Source organism: Rhinolophus ferrumequinum, chromosome 15, assembly GCF_004115265.2.
Source record: "Rhinolophus ferrumequinum isolate MPI-CBG mRhiFer1 chromosome 15, mRhiFer1_v1.p, whole genome shotgun sequence".
NCBI classification, from domain to species: domain Eukaryota; kingdom Metazoa; phylum Chordata; class Mammalia; order Chiroptera; family Rhinolophidae; genus Rhinolophus; species Rhinolophus ferrumequinum.
In genome coordinates this window covers 16,652,417-16,675,890 of record NC_046298.1, presented here as the reverse complement: position 1 = coordinate 16,675,890, position 23,474 = coordinate 16,652,417, and the positions used below count along the sequence as shown (strand labels likewise).

Below are 23,474 nucleotides of genomic sequence, written 5' to 3'. Positions count from 1 at the left end.
CCTGTTTTGGAATCTCCCTAATTTTGAAAATGTTTGTTTATCCTTAAGAAATGTCATTTCTTAACATTTCCTTTTCCCAATGTAGAAAATTCTGAACATGATTTTTTTTTTTTTGGATTCAGATCTTTGTTTTATGGAACAATACAAAAAGTAATTTTTGAGTTTAAATCATTTTGGCTTAATTTGTGGTACTAGGGTAGACTGGGAAGAATGTTTGTGGCAGAATGATAATCACTAGCCTATATAACCATTTGCAATAAGTCCATTGATGGGATAGGGACTGTAGAGACTGTTGAATGCACAGACTCATGGGATACTTTCCCATCAGAATCATTTTCAACAGGGGAACAAAAGAATTCAAACTTTTGAAAAATGGATCTGTCATTGAATCTCTGCTTGGAATAGTTATTATGACTCTCAATATGTTATTTTATGCTACAAGAAGTAAAAGAATTAGGCTTAAATAAGATGGATGAAACAGGTGTTCTTTTGGAACATTACTTTGCTTTTTGTAGATTAAAGCAATCTAAAAAATGAGTTATGATGGAATTCAGAAAATAGGCAGCTTGCTAATTGCAGTAGCAAGCTAGATGAATGAATCTATTCTTTATAGCTCTGTTGAAGGATTTGAGTTTATTATAATAATGCTATTCTCACTAAAGGAAAGAAAAGAGCTATCTAACACACAAAGAAATACTGTACTATACATGTACTTGTACTATGTCAAAGTGAATTTCTTACATAAGGAAGTAATCTGTGTTATGGTTATATATATGCACAGGTAAAGATTGGATTTTTCATCTTTAATTTTGGGATTTTTTGTTAAGTACAGTTGGCCCCTGTATCTGTGGTTTCTGCATCTGCAAGTTCGACCAACCCGGGCTCAAAATTCTAAAAAAAAAATTTTTTTGTTGCTGATGTGGGCTATATATTATAGTTAGGTCTGTACTGAATATTTACAGACTTTATTTCCTTTCTATTATTCCCTAAACAATACAGTATAATAACTATTTACAAAGCATTTACATTGTATTAGGTATTATTAATAATCTAGAGATTATTTAAAGTATATGGGAGGAGTGCATGGGTTGTATGGAAATACTATGCAATTTTATATAAGGAACTTGAGCATCCTCAGAATTTGGTATCCGTGGGGGAGAATGGGAGGTGAGGGGAAGTCTTGGAACCAATACCCTGTGGATACTGAGGGATGACTGTATTTGAAAAAGTCAAGTTAATGTTATATTTTGTGCAAATTAATTGAATGAAACCATGCAATTGTCTTGTCTGCGGTATTAAGAGTTCTGCTACTTTATTCCTTAAGCATATGTTCAGAAATACTTTATATCTGTGGGTGGACTGGATGTACTGTCTCAAGTTCTTGTGCAGCTGGAATCTGATTCACTCAAGACTCTTTCCAATGCTAAGCTTGCAGTGGTGGTGATAAAGACAGTGGATGCGTGTATTGCTGATAATCGTGAGTGAAAATGCTTAGTAATTTTTCTACAATTACATTTTATTTGAATTCAACATGGTGAATGTTTAAATGGTAGCTTGAATACTAACATGGATTGGACTTACAGTTTTTCACAAGTGGGAGGGAATCTTAGAAATGATCTAGGCTAACTGCTTATTTTCCCATGAGGTTATAGCTTCTATAAGGGTTCAAATCTAGGTCTTCTAATTTCAAGTTTAATGATGATAAGTTTTATCATTCTTAAACCCTTGTTTCACTTAAAAAGTGGCATTAAATTAAAGAATTTAGATGAGAAAATCAAGGGACATTTTGTAACAAGGAGTGGAAAACCCTATTTATAGATTTTTTAAAAATTATGTAAAGAATTAAGGTATGCCTCTTAAGTGTGAGGTCTGACTTACCCAGCCATAACTAGTGAGTGACAGAACCAGGTTTAAAGCCATGGCTGCTTCTCACATGTACAAACACTGAGGAATGACAGTCTATAAATCTTTGTAATAAGCAACTCTTAACATTCACAAATAACTGAAAAATAAGTGGATGATTTAAAAAAATCAGTTATTGAGGGCCTGCTATATGTTGGGCTCTATGTGAGATACAAAGATGACTAAGATACAGTCCCTCCAGGAATTTACAACCTTATTGTTGATATAAATATTGTTAGACTCTGGGTGAACTCTGTTAAAAACCCTATGGGAAGTATAGCTTAAAATGGCGGACTTCTTGAATTTTGTCACATCTCAGCTTAGCTTTAGGTGTGCTTCACTGCATCATTAACATCGGTAGAACCATGACCAGTTAGTGTATTTCATTGACAGACAGGAATTGATGATATAGGAAGGTCTTGACTGTCTAGATAAGAAGAAATGTATTAGGTGAGAGGAAGCATATTTGGCTTTTAGGTAGCATTATTGCTTCATGTTACCAATATTATACAGGACAATTAAGAAGAAACCATTGTTCAAAAATTTTGCTTTAGTAAAGTAACTTTATTATGAGAAGAGGGATTAATGAGGGCTATATCAGCCACCATCTTATTACAATGCATTTATTTATATTTGCACATATATACACATATAAGATGTTAGATACAAATATTAGATATTATATATATATGTCATCCTTCCAAGATAAGATCTAAAAAATAGTATATGTAAGATATGAGAAATAGTATATGTATAGTTACAAGTTTTAAGTTTGTATTTATTCTCTTTTTTTTCTTTCTATTTTATACCAATAGCTACTTTTGGGGAAGTACTATCCAAGTACCATATTGTTTCAAAACTTCTGGCATTACTACTTCATGAAAGTCTGGATTCAGAAGAAAAATTTAGCATTATTCTTACTCTTGGTCATTGCACAGAGGCATGTGGTAAGTATTAGATTTATTTAGTGCGCTTATTAAAACAGTGGAGTGGAAATACACTTGTTTTTTCCTTCCCACTCATATGAAAAGCTTAAAAATATTGCCTTTCTCCTCCTAGTGTTTCAGGTCCCAAACAAGTCATTATGCTCCTCATCCTTAATCCGTTGTATTTAGTCAGTCCCTAAGACCTGTGGTTCTACTACTGTTTACCCCTCCTTATCCCTTTCTGCCCAATTCCAGTGCTACCCTCCCATTTAGGCCCAGAGCCCTCAACATCTTTCCTCAATGTTAGTGCAATAGATTCCTCCCTGTGTTCCTCCTATCTCCATTTTTCAATCTACTCTTCACACTGCTGCACACAGTATGATCCTGTTCTCCTTAGCTAAAACCTTCAAAAGTTCTATCTTTCTCTACCTGTCATTCTCCCCTCTCTCTCCTTTTTCTCCTCCTTTCCATTTTTCTCCCTTTCTTCATTCTCCCTCTGTCCACTCTTCTTTTTCTTTACAACTCTCTTCACTTTCCTCTCTTCCTCTCTCTTTTATCAACCCTCTCTCTTTCTCCCGCTCCCACTTTTCCACTCTCCTCTGTTTGCTCTCTTTTGCTGCTTCTACTCTCTCTTCCTTCATTTTCATTTCCTTTATTAGTTTATTTTTCTATTCTTTCTCTTCTGTATAATTTAGGGTTTAGTATACCTTTTAAAATTTTTTTATTTTATTGAGGTTTGATTGACAACTATACCTTTTTTAAAACCAAGTTGAGGGCAATTTGTTTATGTTTATGAGGTATGACACTATTTGGCTGTGTTTCAGAAATCATCATTTATGAGACTTAGGTATTTTATGTGAGTCAATTATTTACTAAATTTACAAAGTACTTTTGAAACTATGTTTTTCTCTAATTTTAAATTTGAACTATGTTCATAATTATCACTAGGAAGAATTATGACTTCATGCAAATAGTCTGATAAAATAACTCTGTTCTACTTTAATTTTTTGATGTGTTTTCCAGAGGAAAATCAGTATGACCTTTTTAAAAACAATGGGCTTCCACTCCTGATACAAGCCTTAACTGAATCTCAGAATGACGAACTAAACAAAGCTGCCACTTTCGTGCTTTACAATTGCAAAAAAATTAGTAAGTTTACTGTTACTTAAAAAAAAAAAAAGTACCAACCAAAGTTTATGAAGGGGAATTTATATTTGCTTTGCTGAACAAAGCCCCTTTAGCTCCCAGGCTCTTCTTACATTTGAAAAGCAGAGTATGTAATTTGAACATGACAATTAAGAGTATGTCAGCATATAAAAAATCTATATGGAAGAGAGCAACAGTATAGATAATTCATTTATTTTATGCAATGTGGACAATTGTAGTTGTAGGACTTAAATTTGAGGGCTACAGGAGACTTATGATTAAGTCAATATAAAGTACGTTATTTATAAAATGTTTGAATTATTTACTAAGCACTATACTAGGCATTAGGGATATGGTGATAAGAAACAGTCTGTGCACTCATAGATATGAGCTTAGTTCAATTGGAGAACTAGGTAGTAATTGAATAGTCTCAAAAATGAATGTATTATTATAAATTAACATAAGGGTTTATTTAGAATGGATGGAACTCAGATCTTAGCCTGTAACAAAGGACTATGACCTAGACTTGGAGAAGAAAAGGCTTTGGAAGGAAATGGTTCTTGAGCTGAGATCTGGATGTATAGAGTTAATTACAGGTAAAAAGAGGGGAATTTGTTATGGGCCAGTGTCTCAGGCATAAGCAATAGTGAGGTACAAAGGCCCTGTGGTAGGAGGGAGCCTGGTGTATTGAAGGAATTGATAGCCAGTGTGGCTGGAGCACAGTGGGCAATGTACATGAAAAGGATTTTGGTCTTTTTGTAAGAAAAATTGCTGCTACCACGTGTGAAAAGAGAATTTGAAAGATTATAGAAAGGAACTACTTTAGGAAAACTATTTTTTAGAAACACTACTTTAAAGCCAGTATCCCTACACATGAAGGTGTTTATGTGCCTGGCAGAACATATTTTCATGCTATTATTTTTCTTATAACTCTGAAGAATAAAATCTGTTTTATGACTCTTTGGGTTCTGAGCGTCTATATGCTAAGCACTTGCTTTCCACTTAGTTTTAGTACCAATTGGGCAGTTGATATAGTCTAGATGGGTAAAATTTAGAGAAGGGGGTGTGGGGTCTGAGGTCATCCTTATTTAAAGTGTTAAAATAACATTTCTAGTAATGGATAAACTCACTGTTTTTTCCCATATTAAAAGCTGAGAAATTATCTTTAAGTCTCAGAGAAAATGCTTTTGATGAAAATGAAGCAGAACAATTGAAGGACATAAATATGAAAGAGAAGACTATTGAAGAATACTGGAAGAAAGCAAAGGAAATTCTTCACAGAATAGAACGGCTTGAAGCAGAAGGAAATGAGGTTGGTTTCTTTGTTTCAAAGACTATACGACTTATTTCAAATATTTTTTAGCAAGAGAGGTTGAAAGGTAAAAGATTTTTCTTGCCAAGTTATTTTTAAAATTTTTGATGTGATTTTAAATTTAAAATTCAATAGTAATACTTGAAAAATCATCCTTGAACATAGAAAACAAGATTTTTTAAAAGTGGAAATGAGAACTGAAAAAATAAGAGACATGGAAGAGAGAGCCGAAAGATCTAACATTTATATAATAAGGGTTCAAGACAAAGAAAGGATGGAGAAGTAGTAACGTTTCTCTCACTCTCTCTCTATGTAAGTGTATATGTGTGTATATATGCACATACACACATTTCCATTTTTTTCTGTGTATGCTTCGTGTCTTCGTATGGTATGCATTTTTAAAAATAAAAGCGTAGTGTTTAACTTAGTATAGTGTAGTACTTTCATTCTTTTAAATGATTGAGTAGTAGTCAATATCATAGATTACCATAATTGATTTGATTAGTCTTTATTGATGGGCATTTACATTATATTCAATTTCTCATCTGTGTAAACAACTCTAGAGTAAACATTTTGCTACACACACACACACATTTTGTAACAGGTTTATTGAGCTATAAATCACACTCCATACAATTAATCCATTTAAAGTACACATTTCATTGGTTTTTAGTATACTGACAGCATTGTGCAATCAATTTTAGAGCACTTTCATCACCTCAAAAAGAAACCTTATACCCTTTAGTAGTCACCCTCCCTATTTCCCCCACTCCATTTTCCCCCCAGGCTAGGCAATCACTTAACTAATATCTATATATTTGCCTATTCCAGTCTTTTTGTTTAAATCAAATCATATAATATATAGTCTTTTGTGATTGGCTTCTTTCATTTGTCATAATGTTTTAAAGGTTTAGCCATGTTGTAGTATGTGTAAGTACTTCATTCCTTTTTTATTAGGTTGATGCAAAAGTAATTGCGGTTATTGCAATTTTTAACCCTTTAACCCGCAATTTGTTTTGCACCAACCTAATAAAAAATAGCTTTATTGACATGTAATTCACATACCATACAATTCACTCATTTAAAGTGCACAATTCAGTAGTGTTTAGTATATTCACAGATATGTGAAATCATCACTACAGTCAAACTTAGAATATTTTCAAATATTCTAAATAATTAGCTATTTCCCTACATCCCTCATCCCAAGCCACAAGCAACCACTAATCTACTTTCTATATCTGTAGATTTGCCTATTTTGAACATTTCATCTGACTGGAATCATGTAATATGTGGTCTTCTGTGACTGTCTTCTTTCACTTAGCATAATGTTTTCAAGGCTCATCCACATTCCTTTTTATGGCCAAATAATTCTCCATTGTATGAATATACCACATTTTGTTCATCCATTTATCAGTTGATGAACATACTCTTTTATGTGTAACCTATATTTTTATAGTTAGCATGGGTTTCTTGTAGATAGCATATAGTTTGGTCTTTTTTATCCTAACAATGTCTTCCTTTTAATTGATGTGATCACTTCATTTACATTTCATGTAATTATTGATATTTTGGGTTTAAGTCTATCATATTGCTGTTTGTTTTCTATTTGTCACATTTGTTCTTTGTTTCTGTTTTCTACTCTCCTGCTTTCTTTTATATTATTTTAAAATGTTCTGTTAATATCTCATCTCGGATTATTGGCTAAATATTACATATTTTTTTTAGTGATTGATTTAGGGCTTATAATATGGTCTTTATTCAAGTATTATTATTCCACTCATATAGATTGTAATACCCTTACAATAATATGCTTACATTTCCCTTTGTTCTTGATGCTATTGTTGCCAGACATTTTACTGCTACATTTTTTATAAATGCCCAGTAATGTTATTATTTTTGCTTTAAACAATTATTTTTTTCCTGAAATATTTTTAGTAAGATATTATTTACATACAGTGATAATCACACATTTTACATATAGTTTAAGACAGTTTTATACAGTGTTGTAACTATTATGACAGTCAGGATATAGAATATTTCACTCACCCTAAAATGTTTCCTTGTGTCCCTTGCAGGCAGTCCCATTCCCCAACCTCAGGTCCAGGCAATCATTGATCTGCTTTCTGTCGCTAGTTTTCCTTTTCTATAATTTCACATAAATGGAATTATCCATGTATATTACATAATCTTTTGTGTTTGACTTATTTCACATAATATATAATGTTTTTGATTTTCACCAATGTTGTTTTGTTCCTTTTTACTGGTGAGTAACATTCCATAGTATGAACATACCACAACTTATTTATTCACCAGTTCATGACATTTGGATTGCTCCCAGATCTTAGCAACTATGAATACTGTGCTATGAACACTGGTGTATGCTTTTTTATGTGAAGTGTACGTTTTCATTTCTTTGGGTAAATACCTAGGAATGGAATCACTGGGCAATCATACTTTAAAGAAATTATGAACCTCTTTTAACATTTCTTATAACATTTCTTTTAACATTTCTGCCTCCACTTGCCAAAAGAACACTAAAAGAAGAAAAAGCTCCTTCTTTCTCTTCTATCATTGTATTGTCCCTCTAGCACTTTCTAATGTGCTACAGAAGAATGTAGCTTTCTCTATCAAAATGAGAGACCAAAGCTAGCCATGAAATAGTGGTCTATAGAGTCTAGTTTCAGTTTTACAATGCAGGGCAAAGAAGAATCGATTTGGAGTTGAGGACCAATAAATTAATAACTGGTACACCCTTTGTGCCAGGTACATAACTGTTATTCTGGGATACACTTTTACCATCATCCTGTAGATTCTCTTTTTATCCTTTCTGGTGTGATTCCCTGTTTCTTTTATGCCCTGTCATCCTTTTCTTTTTTTGGTTTAGTCTCTCATTTTGATAGAGAAAGCTACATTCTTCTGTAGCTTTCTGAGAAAAGGGTAGATAGGATGTAAATTTCTTTAGTCTTTACAAAATATTTTTGTTTTGCCTTCAGAATTAATTAATAGTTTGGCTGACAAAGTATTCTAGATTGGAAATCACATTCCCTCGGTATATTGAACATGCTGTTCCACAGTCTTGTAGCTTCCAGTGTTCCTCTTGAGGTCCAATGCCATTCTGAACTTTTGGTGTAACTGTTTTGTCCCTTTGGAAGCTTTTTTAGTCTTTATCCCCAATGTTTTGAAATTTCACAGTGAGGTATTTTGGTGTCAATCTCTTTTCATCCATTGTGTTGAATACTTAGTGGACTCTTTCATTTGGTAACTGGTGTCCTTCAGTTCTAGGAAATTTTCGTGCATTATGCTGTGATGATTACTTCCCTGTTTTCTCTGTGCTCCTTTTTTGAAACTCTGATTGCTTATTTGTTGGACTTCTTAAGCTGGTCTTCCTTTTTATCATTATTCTCTTATTTTCCTCTTTGTCTTTTTTATTCTACATTCTGGGAAATGTTCTCAAATTTACTTTTTAAACTAATCTATTAAATTTTTCACTTCTGCTGTCATATTTTTAGTTACCAAAGCCTCTTTTTTTACTCCCTTTAAATTATTATTTCATGGTCTTTATTGGCATTCTTATCTTAAATATTTTTCTTATTTCACTTCACTTCTCTTTCATTTTTATAGGTTTTTTTTTCCTTCCTACTTCTTTCTGCTCTTAGGTTGTTGTTTTTTTTTTTCTTAATCTCTAGCTTTGTTCAGATTTCTGGTGGTCTTTGGATGCTACTCATATTTAACAGTCAGATGCTAAAAGTTTTCTTGGAAATTTGTTCACTGGATTCTCGTAGGATTTATTAAGTGGGTCATTGTTTTTGGAGAACCTCCAATGTCCAATCTGCCTAGAGGTTGTCAACCAGTGTTCTGGAATCAAAATGGAGGAAGAAAGCTTTGGGGTCTTAGTATTCAGTATGTAAATATTTGCTTAGTCTCTTTCTTGAATAGTATTCTGCCTTCAGCTTTGCTTGGAGTCTTCCAAATGTGAGCACTCTGTTTTATCCCCTCCAGAGATTAAATTTCCAGCCTTGGGGAAGGAGGGACCCTCTGGTGTCAGTCAACTGCCTGTTAAGTGTGTGTATGTTGTGGCTTGGGATCTAGTAATCCAATTACTTCTTAAACAGATTTTCATCTAATCTTCCTGTTTTCAACCCCACCTTCTATGGGTCCCTGGTACCTCTAATTCCTGAGCCTTTTGAGAGTTTGGTAGCATATCTTAGGTAGTTTCTTTTCCCATTGTTAGCTTTGGATTCAGGTTTATAAAGTCTGCTAAGTATGTTATCATTCACCTACCTGCTTTCCAATTTCCAAAGTTTTGTACCTTTGTTTTCTTCTTCCGGTTCTCCTGTCCTTGTGGTTTTGTGCCTTTTTAAAAATTGTTGTTCTAATTGGGTTTTTGGAAGGATCAAAAATAAATATGGGTGTTAAATTCATTATCTTTACCTGGAAGTCCTATTCTTTTTTTTTGACAATTTCAGAGTATTCCATTGATGGAGTTTCAGAGTTCTCCCTTTTTGGTGAACATTCAGGTTATTTCCAACTTTTATCTATTACAAACAATGCTGCAGTTAATAACATTAATATTTTGTACATATAAAAGTATCTATAGATATGTACAGTTTTTATTATGAAAGATAATGTCAAATTGTTTCTTTATAGAGGTTGTACCAATTTACACTCCCACTGTAATGTATGAGAGTGTTTCTCTACCCTTTTGATCTTTGCCAATGTCACAGATGAAGAAAGATATCTCAGTATAGCTTTAATGTTTATTTGTCTTATTATAAGTGGATGGAGCACTTTTTCATATGGTTAAGAGGTATTTATATTTCCTTTCCTGTGAACTGTTCATCTTTTTTGCCTGTTTTTCTACACTATTGTTGATGTTTTTCATATTTCATTGTAGTAGCTTTCTGTAGGTATTAGAAAAATTATACTGCAGCCCAAGATATGACTTTATGTTATTCTTTCTAGGTGTTTTGATTATCATTTGGTTTTGCTTCTGTCTCTTTTCCCCCCTTATATTATTCTTGGTCTCTAGCGTAACTTTTAAAAAAAAAATTTATGTGGTAAAATATGTTAGTTTTTTCCTTTTACAATTTATTGATTTTGTGTAATAGTTGGAAAGATCTTCCTCTCCTTGAGAAAATTAAAATGTCATGTCATGTTTTCTTTCAGAACATATATAACTTCAGTTTTTATATTTCAATATTTAATTTTGACTTTATTTTAGTGTAAATTGTGAGATATAGGTCCAATTCATTTTTTCCCCTGATGGCTACCCAGTTGTCCCCAAATCATTTATTGAATAAACTCCCTTTTCTTTCTAATGTAAATTCCTTTTATCATGTATATTCTATTGACAATCATAAACTTTCTCTGCATTAAAGGGAGTGTAGATTGGATTATAAAGCAAATGGATTAACTTGAAATTATTTACTTATTATTTTTACTTTATAGGAAAAAATACAAAGAGAAAAATTTAAGGATGATGTTTCATCTATGAACATAAATATTCAAAATACATTGAAACACCTCCATGCAGATAGTATTGGTGAAGATCCCAAAGCAGAAGATGTGGATAAAAGCCAGTCTAGAAAGCTTCAGAGTTGTAAGTCCCGTGGATTCATGTCTAAAGCATGTGCAAATGATGACCAAATGAAGACCCTGTTAAAGAGTGCAAATCCAGTTAGTGCTTGTTATAGGGAGAGTGGGCAAAATGAAACTTTATGTAAAGCCAATTCAAGCTGCAATCTACACTTACATGAAGAAACAACTTTTGGGGAAAAAAGATTTGTTTCTCAGTCAAGGTATGTGGTTTAATAATTGTTTCTAATTTTTATTTATTCCGCAGTTATTTTTTTATGCAGTACTGTGTGCCACATTATTAAGCACTGGAATATAGAAATGATAACATATGGTCTTGGGAGGAGCCTAAGGATGTGTAGAATGTTGGGAAAGGAGTTTGGACTGGGAAGTATGGGCTAGTTTATCTAGGGCCTTGCAAGTTATACTCAGGATTTTTGATTTTAACTCATAAGGTATAGGGAATCATTGATGATTTTAAATTGAGTGACATGATCAGATTTGAATTTTAAAAAGGATACTCAGAAAACTGAAACTGAAACCCTATACCTGCAGGTATGCATTGATAATCCATCAACAATGTAGCAAAAGCTAGTTTGTAAGTTTAATTTGATGAAAGCGAGTAGGGTATGATGAAAATCTGGTTTAGGTTTGCCTTTTCATTTGTTCCCTGCATCTCACTTTGATGTCCTTTCTACCTTGCTGTTAGCCTGTGGGGCTGGACCTGGGATTGTAGCTTTTCTTCTTAAACCCTGTGTTTTGCTCTTCTGATGGTTGCTTTGCTAGGAGGGAAGAGGATGCTACTGTGTTCTGGGAAGGTTGCAGGGTAAATAGTATTAGATGGATTACAGCATTACCACCCCCTTTTTCCTTTTCAAAACCATCGTTGATGTTAATTTTAATTGATTTCTCAGAGATACGGAATTAGAAAGCAATGAGATATGCTCTCACAGCTTTTTGCCCTCTGGCCCACTGATTTTGTTCTTTTCCCATCATTCTTTCTATATTCCTTTTTGATAACTTTTTCTTCCATTTTCTGTTGGCATCAATATTACTGCCCTCTGGAGTCTTGTTTAACTCCACTTTTAGAAACAAGGTTATAACTATCGCAGACCCTACTTTGGCAGAAATTGGTAGATTTTGGTAGATCCTGCCTCTAGCTCCTTCTGCCTGCCAAACGTCTAGAATCATACCATTGCTTACAGAAACATTTGTAAACACACCACACAGTATATTTATTTTTAGTAATCTGATTCCTATTTTCTTTTAGCAACCGTGTTTTTAAAGATCCAAATCCCATTGTCAAAAATAGAAGGCAGCAATTACCAATAACAGGTATGATTAAAAATGTGTCTTCTTTGATTTTTCAAGAAAACAGGTATTTAGGTGACTAATATAGCTAAAAATGTGCATTGGTATATCTGCCCTCTAACATATAAGCCACGCCTTTGACTCTCTCTCTGAGGTATTAATGCCTCAGTCACCTTTTATTGATACCCAGAACTTTTTTTGTATATCCATCAGGATGACTGGATGTGTAGTATTGGGCTAAAGTTTATGAAAATCTTGATAATTAATCTTGTAAATGTCAGGTCCTTTTCATTATTAAAAAAACTTGCACTTTGCAATTTTTTTCAGATCCGTTTACATTATGTTCAGATATAATAAATAAAGAAGTCATCAATTTTCTATCAGCTGACAATTATTCCAAAATGTTCAAGTATAGATGTTCAGGTAAATTTTTTTAAAATTACATTTGTTTCATAATTAAAGCTTTATATGATATTAGTTAACTAGAATTCGTAGTAGTTCTACCTGTGTGATTTAAACTTAATTTTCTTTGGAGAAATAACAATCTGGGCTATAATAAAACATTCAAAACAATGCCTTCTATCTGTATCATCCTGTGCTCCAGTATTTATATGAATCAACATAGCTAATACTTTTTTATTAGTTTATTATTCTCTTTTTGTCACAAGTAATACCATCTGTAAATTTAATTTTACTGCTTAAGGTAAACATTTTTTAAATATTTTTAGAGAGGCAGTAAACAGGTGTGTATTTTGGATTATGCTCTATACATTATAGGCATTAAGTATTAAATAAAATCTAATTTATAGTAAATATATAAATGTTTCTAGTGTTCCATGCCCCAGTATTTACTTTTTCTGTAGGGCTCTTGTAAATGTTCCATGGTGCTTATTCCATCCCTTCTTCTTCATACCCTGGTATTTTCTCTTTACTCTTAGTTGCACACTCTGCTCTATGGAGAAAATTGAGGCGATTCCACGTTAGACTCAAAGTATCACTGTTCTTCAGTCTTGGATGTAGAGTTTAATTTTATTACTCTAAAACTGATACCTAGCTATAATCTGAATCCCATCTCTCTTTATTGCTTCCCATTTTAATATTTGTGTAGTCTTTCTCTTCATTCCCTTTCTTTCCATTAACTCCTTTTGTACCACCTTAAACTATGTTAATTTCTCGTCTTAAAGAAAATACAAACACTTTTTGTGATTTGCTATTGCTTCAAGTATTCATCTCTTCTTCCATTGTTTATTGCCAGATTCCTGCTTTTGCTCCCTTCTCTTTCAGTGTATTCATTCCCTTTTTAACTCCCTGAAATCTGGCTTCTTTTATTGCCTTCTACTAAACATTAATGTAAACAGATTACCTGAAGCCTGAAGCCTCATTTCCCGCACCCCGCAAACCAATGACTTTTGAAAACATTCTTATCCTATAGTATCTCTGCACTGTTCACTACCATTCCTTGAAATCTTCTCCTGTCAGTAGTTTAAAGTCACAGTTCTCAAACTGTTCACTCAGGCTCCCTGGGGCTCTGCAGCGAATTCACAAGGGCACTACACAATATTTTAAATTTTATGAATGAAACACAAAGTAGTCCACATCTTTTGGATACCACATAAACTACCAGCTCAAAATAGTTCATAGTTTCATTACATTCCTTTTGATGATATCATGTCTTTGTGGAGCTGGATTATCAGTGGTTGTGATAAAAAGTCAAGCACCACATGAAAATCCATGTGGAATAGGAAATGAAAGTGGCAGTGTCCAGTCTGATTCCAGGATTTGAGAAGTTGTGCTTTACCCAATAGGTGCACACATCCCATTAGGATGTAATTGTAATTAATAAGAATGAAATACAAATATTTTTTGCTTCAATCAGGTGTCCTATTTTTTTCAAATGGCTACTAAATTGTTAGAACATAAATACTTATTGTGTTATTTTGGACCTAACAGAATGATTAGCGTTTCTTTTGGCCTAGGGGTACTGTAAAAAAATCACCAAGATCTTAAGGGTGCCATGAAGTGAGAAAGTTTGGGAACCTCTGATCAAAAGTATTCCAGTTAGCAGAGTGGATACTCTATAACTGTTAACTCCCTTTCATCCCTTAGTTTTTTTGTGATGGTTCTTTTTTAGTTCCTTTCTTCCCTCAGTGAAGATTCATTCATTTCACAGACACTTAGGGAGCGCTTATTTTATGGCAGGCACTGGAATCAAAGATGAATAGAACTCATTCCTCACCTCAAGAAATTTAGTCTAAAAACCACTCCACTTTATCACCTTTATTGCTTTATATTTCTCTTCCTGCCAAATTGCTACAGATAATCTACCCCAAGTGCGGTAGTCTACAGCGCTTGCTCAGTTCTGTTGCAGCGTTTACTTTTGTGGGATCAACTGTCATTTTACTGATGATTTTCAAATATGTATTTCTACACTTGGCTTCTACTACCTTGGGTTTTAATCTCATTCTTCCATTTCCAGCTGTACCCAGGATGTATGTCAGTATCTTGTTTTTATTTCAAGCTTAATGTATTCAAAATGCAGCATCTTTCTCCCTCTTAAGTTGCCCTTCCTCCAGACACTCTATTTCTATTAGTTGCCACTATTTTCAAATCTTGAATCATCTATAAATATTTTTTCTCCTTACATTCCTTTTTCTAATCTTTCAAATTTGGTTCTTTTTTTCTTTCCCACACAGGCCCTTTTTGCTTCATGGCTAGATTACTCCAGGAACTTCCTAGCAGTCTTTAGTCTCCAGTCTCACCAACCCCCAACTATAATGTATATATTGCTAACTTCTCTTCTTAATATGTGCTTTTTTAAACATCATGTCACGATGCTAAAGAATCTTCAGTGCTTCTCTGTAACTCTCTGAATCAAACTCTCTACCTTGCTTTCAGAATTTTGTCCTTCTGGTTAAATTTTAGTGTACACTTATTCTCTTTAAGTCTGTCAGAAATGTGCCATGCTTATTCCAAACTTTGTCATTCAATCAACTACCAAGTTTGAGAATTATCCTAAACTTTTCCCAGACCCCAACAGCTCATTATTCACCCATTTTACCTCAGAAATCTCTGCATTCTCACTGCAAATGCTGTTGCGGAATCCCCTTATTTGCTTTCTGGGACTGTTGGAGTAAACCCTCATGCTGATCCTCTTACCTTCAGCTGAGCTTTCTATGAGACAAATGAAATTACGTCATTTCCCTGCTTAATAAATATCCTTTAGTTCATCCCCATTGACTTTAAGGGAGTTAAAAATCCTAGGCATGGCCTTCAAAGACCCTTCTTGATCTTGCCCCTTTAACCTTCACCAGTCTCAACTTTTCTCCCACACTTCTCTCATACCTTATACTACAGCCACACCAAAGTACCTATGATTCTCTGAACACACTATGCTTTTTTACTCTTCTGTGCTTTTGTACATGTTCACTGTACTTCCCAGCTAACTTTCTGACTGGCTAAATTCTCCTAGTCCCTTAGGAATGGGCTACCAATACCATCTGACAGACAGATGGAGAGCTTTATAATCATTGGATGTGGCTAACACTACCTAAACCTACTGATCAATCTTAACATTAAAAAAAGAGAGAGAGAGCCAGACTTTATGTGCCTCTTACTATGATGTAGTAAGAAGTACACAATAAAAACAATTGAGTCTGAATCTCATCAATCATATAGGTCTCATTACTAGTTTATTGGGCACACAGGAATATTTTAAAGGATGCAACTAGGTTGTAATCAGAAAAACCCAGCTTTTGGGAAACCCCATAGTAAAATGACCCAGTGTCTATGACAAGTAAATGACGAGGAGTAGAGGATACTTGATAGCTTAAAAGAAACTCACGAGACATATCAACAATGTAATGGTGGACATTGAATCATGATTCAAAGAAACCAATTGTAAAAAGAAAAGTTTTGAAATGATAGAGAAATTTGAATACTGACTGAATATTAGATCATATTAAGCATACTTTTCTTAGGTGTGATACAGTTTTGTGTGTTAAAAAAGAGTTTTTATCTGTTCGGGATGTATATGAAGTATACGTCAATGCAAATTCCAGGCTTCATCATCTAGTGTGTATACATGGGCAGAGCGGAGTACGTGGGGTGTAGATAAAACATGACTGATCGTGAATTAATAATTATTAAGGCTGGGTGATGGACACATGGAGGTTAATTATACTTTTTTCTTTACTCATGTGTGTTTGAAATTTTCCATAAGACATTAAAGAATACAACTGGGCATAAGTGTCACTTCTTTTGGATATCTTCCCTTAACAGTGACTCATGCTCAGAACCAGACTAAAGTAGATGCTCCTTTTCTATATCACCATAACTCTCTTCATACTTCTATTGCAAAACTTATTTTACTGTATTGTATTGTATTTGTTGTCTTTATTCTCATGATTTTGAGGTTCTTGAAATATTTATAATTAAGTTCCTGATTTCACTTCCATTACCATCATGAAGATATTTGCTTTCATAGATTTGTTATTAGATATTTTGTAACATCTATACATCACTTTAATTTGTTTTCTTTTAGGTTGCATAGCAGTAGGAAAATCTCTGAATAGCCGAAATTTTAGCAAGCTCTTGCACTCTTGCCCATACCAATGTGATCGTCACAAAGTCATTGTGGAAGCTGAAGACAGATATAAAAGTGAACTAAGGAAATCACTTATCTGTAACAAAAGTAATTAACTCAGCAGCTTTAAAATTGTATTTATGACTATACCTTCTGAACTATGATCTAGAATATATACTTATGTTAAAAGCTAGAGGGTAAAATAATGTTGAAAAGAAAATCTGTTTCTGAGCAACCAGTGATTTAAAGATGTATCCAGGGAGTAGATTTAGTCTGTGGTAGTTTAAAATTATTCCTACTTCACCTAAGGATTCCCATTAAAAGGGGAAAAAAAGGAAATATCATACTAATGGAATTGATGTGCTATTAGTCAGATTGATGCTTAACCATGCAAAATGTTTTCCATGTTTTTCAGAAATTCTGCTGACCCCGCGTAGAAGACAACTTAGTAATGAACCTACAACCTCTGGAGGAATAAGTGAATATACTTAATTTTTAAATAAGCCAAAATTTCATATATTTCTGAGAAGAGAACAGCTAAATGATTTTTCTAAGTCTCACCATTAACGGCTCTTAAATGATAACCCTTGGTTCTGTTGAGAGTCACACTTCCTCAGAAAAGAGGCTTCCCTCTCCTTTCCTCATGCTGTTCACTCATCCCCATTGCTTGCTAGCTAGGGAAGGAGCAGGAGGAAACTGTAACGTTTATTAAGCACCTACTATGTATTAGGCGTTTTACAGCTATTATTTGCTTTAATTCTTATAATAACATTGTAAGGTAGGTATTCCCACTTTAAGGTACACTGAATTGGCAAATGGCAGAGTTTAGATTCAAATGCAAGGCTGTCTTTCTTTAGAAGCTCCCCTGTTCTGTCCTCTAGGTTACATTTCTGTTTTAAGAACAAAATTATTCTATGCGTAAGTGCCTCAGAGAGATTTTGCAGAAAGTTTTGTTTCACAACTGTAGCACTTCAAACAACCAAAACTGAAGAGACAAATAGTATAAACCTTAAAACCCTGCTTTAAAATCAAAATACTTCTAAAACAATGAGTTAATTTACAAGAATCTTTAACTTCAGGGTTAACATTTCACTTTATCACCATCCCAAATTTATCACAGAGTTAAAGAACATTACCATTTTCTTCTGTTCATATGGAATTAGTAGCTGCAGAGTAAGAATAAGCAGTTGAGTACGTTATTTGTCAAAGTAACCTAGAAATTAGTAACATCTATAGAGCCATTTTGTAATTTCTTGCAAAAACATTCAGACTTGTTACATCCAGGAAACATTTTGCCACATACTTTTATTTGGCCAGTTTCACTGCCAAAACCTTGAAAGAAATTTCAGATTTGCTTTTTATAGCTGGGTCTCTTTTTCTAGTTCTGCATGCAAATTAAACGTGCAGTACCATTATAAGGTAGCTCACTTTTAAAAGTAATATTTTCTGTAGAAACTGTTAGAAAATGGGTATTTTTTCCCCATAGAAACATATTCCACTCGGAAATCTTGTTTTTGACAAGGAGTTGGCATCAAATTAATATAGACTTTTTTCAGCAACATGCCTTAAAAGCAAATATGTAACAAGTAAAAATATTCTATAATCATTTTACATAGTAAAATTATTTGCAGAGCCTCATGACATGTACATAGTTATGGTTATACATTAATTATACAGAGGGATTCTAAATATTGTTATGTGACATTCAGTTCATACATACATACATTTTATTTGTGGGTTAGAATTGCGTTAGCTAAAATCAAATAGTTGATCATTTGGCCTGCTATTTAAGAATAGAGAAAGACATCTTGAGGAGGTAGTGATTAGATTGATCTTATATCTCTTTCACAAACAAGCCAGGAATATTTGCTATATTGCCATTTTTCATCTCTTGATAAATTTCCCTTTTGTTAAATATATTTATCACCACTCATTTCATTATAGGTTACACTCAAATTTGAGACTGTTCTTCTGAGAAGGGACCATTACAGCATCTAAGCATTTAAAGAGCCTCAGGGACAAGGCTCTTTTTAAACATGGATTGGTATCTTGAGAGGGTTTGAATAAAAGAGTCTCTAGAACTGAGCCTTCTTGCCTGTTTTCCCCTTCTTTCCTAATGCCCAATAAATATCAAGAGGAGCAATAAAGAAGCCATAGAGAAGCCTTGTGGTGTACAGGGCTGCTTCCTCCTTCTAGACTACCCACTATGCTTCAGTAAACTGAGGAATTGGGCACAGGTGCTAACTGTAGGAGTTGGTGACATAGCAGCTGCGATGAAAAAGTGGAGACTGACTTTACATAAACAACTTCAGTATCCTAATGTCCTGAATGTTATAATAACCCAGCCAGTACTGATTACAATGAGTTCAAATCATTTAGCAAGTGAAACTGAAATCATCTGTTTCTTAGATAACCACAGTTTTCCAGTAGACCCGAAAATAAGGAGTAACTTCATTGATAAGCTTTGAAACAGTTTTTACCAATAATTTTTTTCTTTCAGCAAATATTTATTGATCACCTACTACAGGTCAGGCACTGTTTTAGGCACTAGGGATACAATGGTGAGCAAAACAGACAAAAATCCCTGTCTTCATGGAGCGTGAATTCTAAGTAATGCCATTAAGTCATAGTCAGACATTACTTTCATTGATTTATCAGCCTCTGTGGGAGAGATTGTCTCTTCTGTAAAGCTCTGAACGGTGGCTCTTATCCTAGGAGAGCTAACAAATAACTGAAAAGCTAACAAATAGCTAACAGTCTTGACCTGCCAGGGTAAGGTTTTCTAAAGGTATCGCAGTACAACTATTCCAGGTCCTACTGAAGTAAATAGTAGCCTTAAGTGTATATATTAGGTTGGTGCAAAAGTAATTGAGATTTTTGCAATTTTTTTAACCTTTTAAACAGCAATTACTTTTGCACCAACCTAATACAAAAAAGTCCTCTGTGTCTGCATCTACCTACAATGATAACATGAATTAACAATGAATGAAAAAAGATTAAAAGAACTATTTCCTAGTAATCATCACCAGAAGATATTTGTGTTTATGATTACAGATACCAACTCTGTAGTCTTTATGCTGTAGAAAGTATCCTTAAAAAACATGTTAAAAACTTCCTTGTGCAGCCTATTTGTTGTTTTGGTTTTTGTTTTTTTTTTTTGAGGTTTAACAAGCTGAGTATCCATATAGGTAGTGAACTTGTTTTTTTAAAGTGAATTTCAAAAGACCCTTATTATTTAAAAATATTAATCGAGACTGATAATTAAAGTAACAAATGTTGATATTCTTTTCTATTCTATGAAGTTATGGAGCCCTTTGGGAAGACTGTAAGATAGGTAAGATGTTTGTTAACTGTCCTCACAGGAATGTCAAGAGAATTAACAATCAAATGTTTGTAGATTCTTGTGTTTCTTGACTGAAAGCTGTTGAAAGTATTATTACAATATGATAAAGCTACAATTATTGAGGAAGTCACAGTGGTAACATGTAGCTTAACAGTAGGCACTCAGTTTTTTAAAATTGAGGTGGATTTCTATATGATGAGTAGCCCAGGCATGAAATTTTCTCATTTAGATATAGTTCTTATCTTTAGAATAAGTTAAGCAGTTATTTGGGTTTCAAGAAGATTTTTTTTCAGCAAGCACTAATATAGTCTACAATTCTCATTAATTACAGAAAAAAGAAGAATTCGTAAAAACTTTACTGAAGAAGAAATAAATTACCTTTTCAGTGGAGTTAAGAAAATGGGAAATCACTGGAATTTAATTTTGTGGTCTTTCCCTTTTCAACAAGGACGGAAGTCTGTGGACCTTGCTCACAAATACCACAAGCTGTCCAAACGCCCCGAGTGTGCAGCTCCTTTATTGGAAGAGGACTTGTCAGTTTAAGTTTGAACTCTTCAAATACAGTGCCTTGAAGATACAAAATTTAAAATATTCTTCTAAACTCTCATGAGACAAGGAACATGGAAACAGGGATACTGTTTTCATTAAATACTTTTTGTGATGTGATAAGCTATAGGTAATCAAATTATTAAAATAGTTTATAAAACAAATACATTTTCAAGTGTAGATTAGCAAGAAAAAATTCCTTAAGGTCAAACATTTGTTTAGGAATATGCTTTTATTTTTCCTTAAGCTTAAGGAACATAGATCCGAGAAAAAAAAGGAGCCTTTAAACATTACTTGACATTATATTACAACGAATACGATGTGAGACATTTGTATTGTAGTATTCTTACCCAGGGAAAATCCCTCCCCAGAAAGACAGAATAGTTTCCCAGTCTGTTGGGTTCCCACACATTAAATCAATGTTTGACCTTTTGTTAATTAAAATGTTTCCTCTCTTAAAGGCTAATTGTGCAATTGATTTAAATACTTCTAAATTCATTAATCAGGTTCACTTGTTTTTGTTGTATGTTTATTTGCTTTTTAAAAGTTTAAAACAATTTTTGTTTGTTTTTAAGTTACTTTTCTTCTAATGGAATATCAAACTATAAGATCTCAATTATCTGTTCTCTTTTTGTATTCCATCATGATCCCCAAAGGATGCTGTTGCAGTCTCTATTATACTTAAAATGCTGTTGCTGTGGCTAAGGGATCCAGTATCAGGCTGGGAACGCTCATCTGTGCATATGTCCCCATTGGCTCACTGTTCATGTCATTGTAGTGGATTCTTCTGTCCCAGAGAATATTTCCTTGTAAGCATGTATTCTTTGAACTTTTAAGACCATGACTCTTTCTACTTAGATGAAGCAGAATTTTTATTAAATTTTTTATTTTCTGATCTACGTTGAAAATTCCAGAGGGTCAATAAACAGAAAATTTTTTATGTAAATCCAAAATTTCCATTAGGCAAAAGAATAATTTACAAGTTAGGAAAATCCCTTGCAGCATTTAAAATGTGACTGAATCTAGTCCATTATCTGTCAGTATTTTCTAAGCACTATGGTGATGATTTAAATAGTCTTCCTGGGTTATTTTGATTTGCACTTCTCAAGATTTATGAGTTATTTTAGGTCAAAGGGGAAAACATTTTGTTGCCTCAGCCTCATTGGTTTAGATGAGAAGTTGTTCAGATACAATTTAAACATGTTTTTCCACTTCAAGTAGGTCTTAGTTGACAGTTCTCTGATTGAAAATTATGTATGTTAACAGAATGATCAAACTGCTTACAGAAGCATTCCCAAGAATATGACATACTGAGCTGAGACATTGTTTGTGTCAGTCACTGACACTATGTTTAAAATAACCTGCTGTCTTTTGAAGTCTTCTTGAAACTTTATCCTAATCCTTGGCTAACTTTTGGTTAATATGAGCTGTTTTATCCCCTCAAATGGAGCTATTTGGTAATAATATAAATGCAGAAAATAAAAGGAAAGCAAAAAAAAAATGACCTATTAGAAAACAGTATGGCTTTAGAAATTCAGACCTGGCCAAATCAACAGGGAATTAAGAATGATTTTAATGACAGATCCTTGGAGTTGGAACTGACCTTAGTTAGAGCTCCCTGCCAGAGGCCTGAATTGCTCTGTAACAATCTGGACATTGGTGCCTATCTTTAATTTTGCATATATCCTCAGAAACCTGTAATTTACTACTTCACAGGGTGATAAGTGATGGTCGGTTCTTCCTTAGATTAAAATGAAATGTGATTTCCTGGAGCACCTTCTACAGAATCACGAAAGTTGAATCCCTTTTCCACATGCCAGCCCTCTAAGTGTTAAAGAAAGATGTCTATCTCTTTTCCCTCTACATCCTTTGTCCTGCATGCTGATGATCCCCAGCTACTTCATGCTGCAGCAGTAAAGTGCCATGTCTCCTTATGAACCTAGTCACTGACCACTGGATACCTCTTTGTTTATAAACTGTGACCAGAAAGAAATGTGGCCTGACTGGCAACGCAGGGTTATCAGCTTCTTCGCTAGGCCCAGTGAGGTTTTATGGATCTTACCTAAGATGCTTCTTGGCATTCTCAGATTATAGTTAAGATTTACAGATTATAATGTTTATCAATTCCTATCTTGTTCTTATGCATTTATTTTTAACCCCACTACAGGACTTTAGTAGTTCCTGTTAAATTCCACCTTGTTAGATTTAGTCTGTACTCGGTTTGTCATCCAATATGTTAGGCATCCCTTCCTGCTTCAGGTCATCCACAACTTCTATGAGTGCTGCTGCATTCTCATCCAAGTCACTGATGGCACCCTGAATTGGCTGGGCTGGGATGGGAGGTTGGGGCAGGTTCCAGGTGGCCTCTTCTGGTGGTCCCTGCTCATCAGCTCCGACTGGGCCTGGTTTCTAACAAGCCTCAATACAGCTTGCATTTCATTTTCTTGTTTGTGATGTGAATTGTTAAATGCCCTGTTGAAATCTGCATTTGCTATGTCTGCAGCGTCCTCCTATCTGGTATTCTTGTAATAAAGAAACTAAGTCTGGTGGTATCTTTTCCTACTGGTCACATTAGAGAATTTCACCTAGGGCTGATGAAGTTCACTGGCTGTAGTTTTCAACTTCATTTCTGCCCTGTGAAAATTCAGACACCACTTGCCCTTTTATGACATACATACTTTGCATGCTCTTCTCAGGCTTCCAGGGGTATAACTTAATGGGTTTTCAATCCCATTGTCTTATTTGAACCTTACATTCAGGTTGGCAGATGTTATGCCCATTTGTTGGATTCTGTAATCCATGTTGCCTATATTTGGCAGAACCAGGATCAGA

The 23,474-nt window shown here is 34.0% G+C and overlaps 1 protein-coding gene across 1 annotated transcript in view; it reads left to right on the top strand.

The window, feature by feature from the left end:
- Positions 1 to 21,374, top strand: part of TERB1 (telomere repeat binding bouquet formation protein 1) — a 33,116-nt gene extending 11,742 nt beyond the window's left edge. The window contains exons 8-17 of the mRNA XM_033128026.1: positions 1,325 to 1,477; positions 2,718 to 2,849; positions 3,852 to 3,977; positions 5,126 to 5,286; positions 10,735 to 11,084; positions 12,131 to 12,195; positions 12,499 to 12,594; positions 16,712 to 16,861; positions 17,169 to 17,231; positions 20,428 to 21,374. Coding sequence (XP_032983917.1) covers positions 1,325 to 1,477; positions 2,718 to 2,849; positions 3,852 to 3,977; positions 5,126 to 5,286; positions 10,735 to 11,084; positions 12,131 to 12,195; positions 12,499 to 12,594; positions 16,712 to 16,861; positions 17,169 to 17,231; positions 20,428 to 20,639 — 1,508 coding nt within the window. The 3' untranslated portion in view covers positions 20,640 to 21,374. The remainder of the gene's footprint in view (positions 1 to 1,324; positions 1,478 to 2,717; positions 2,850 to 3,851; positions 3,978 to 5,125; positions 5,287 to 10,734; positions 11,085 to 12,130; positions 12,196 to 12,498; positions 12,595 to 16,711; positions 16,862 to 17,168; positions 17,232 to 20,427) is intronic.
- Positions 21,375 to 23,474: the final 2,100 nt, after the last annotated feature.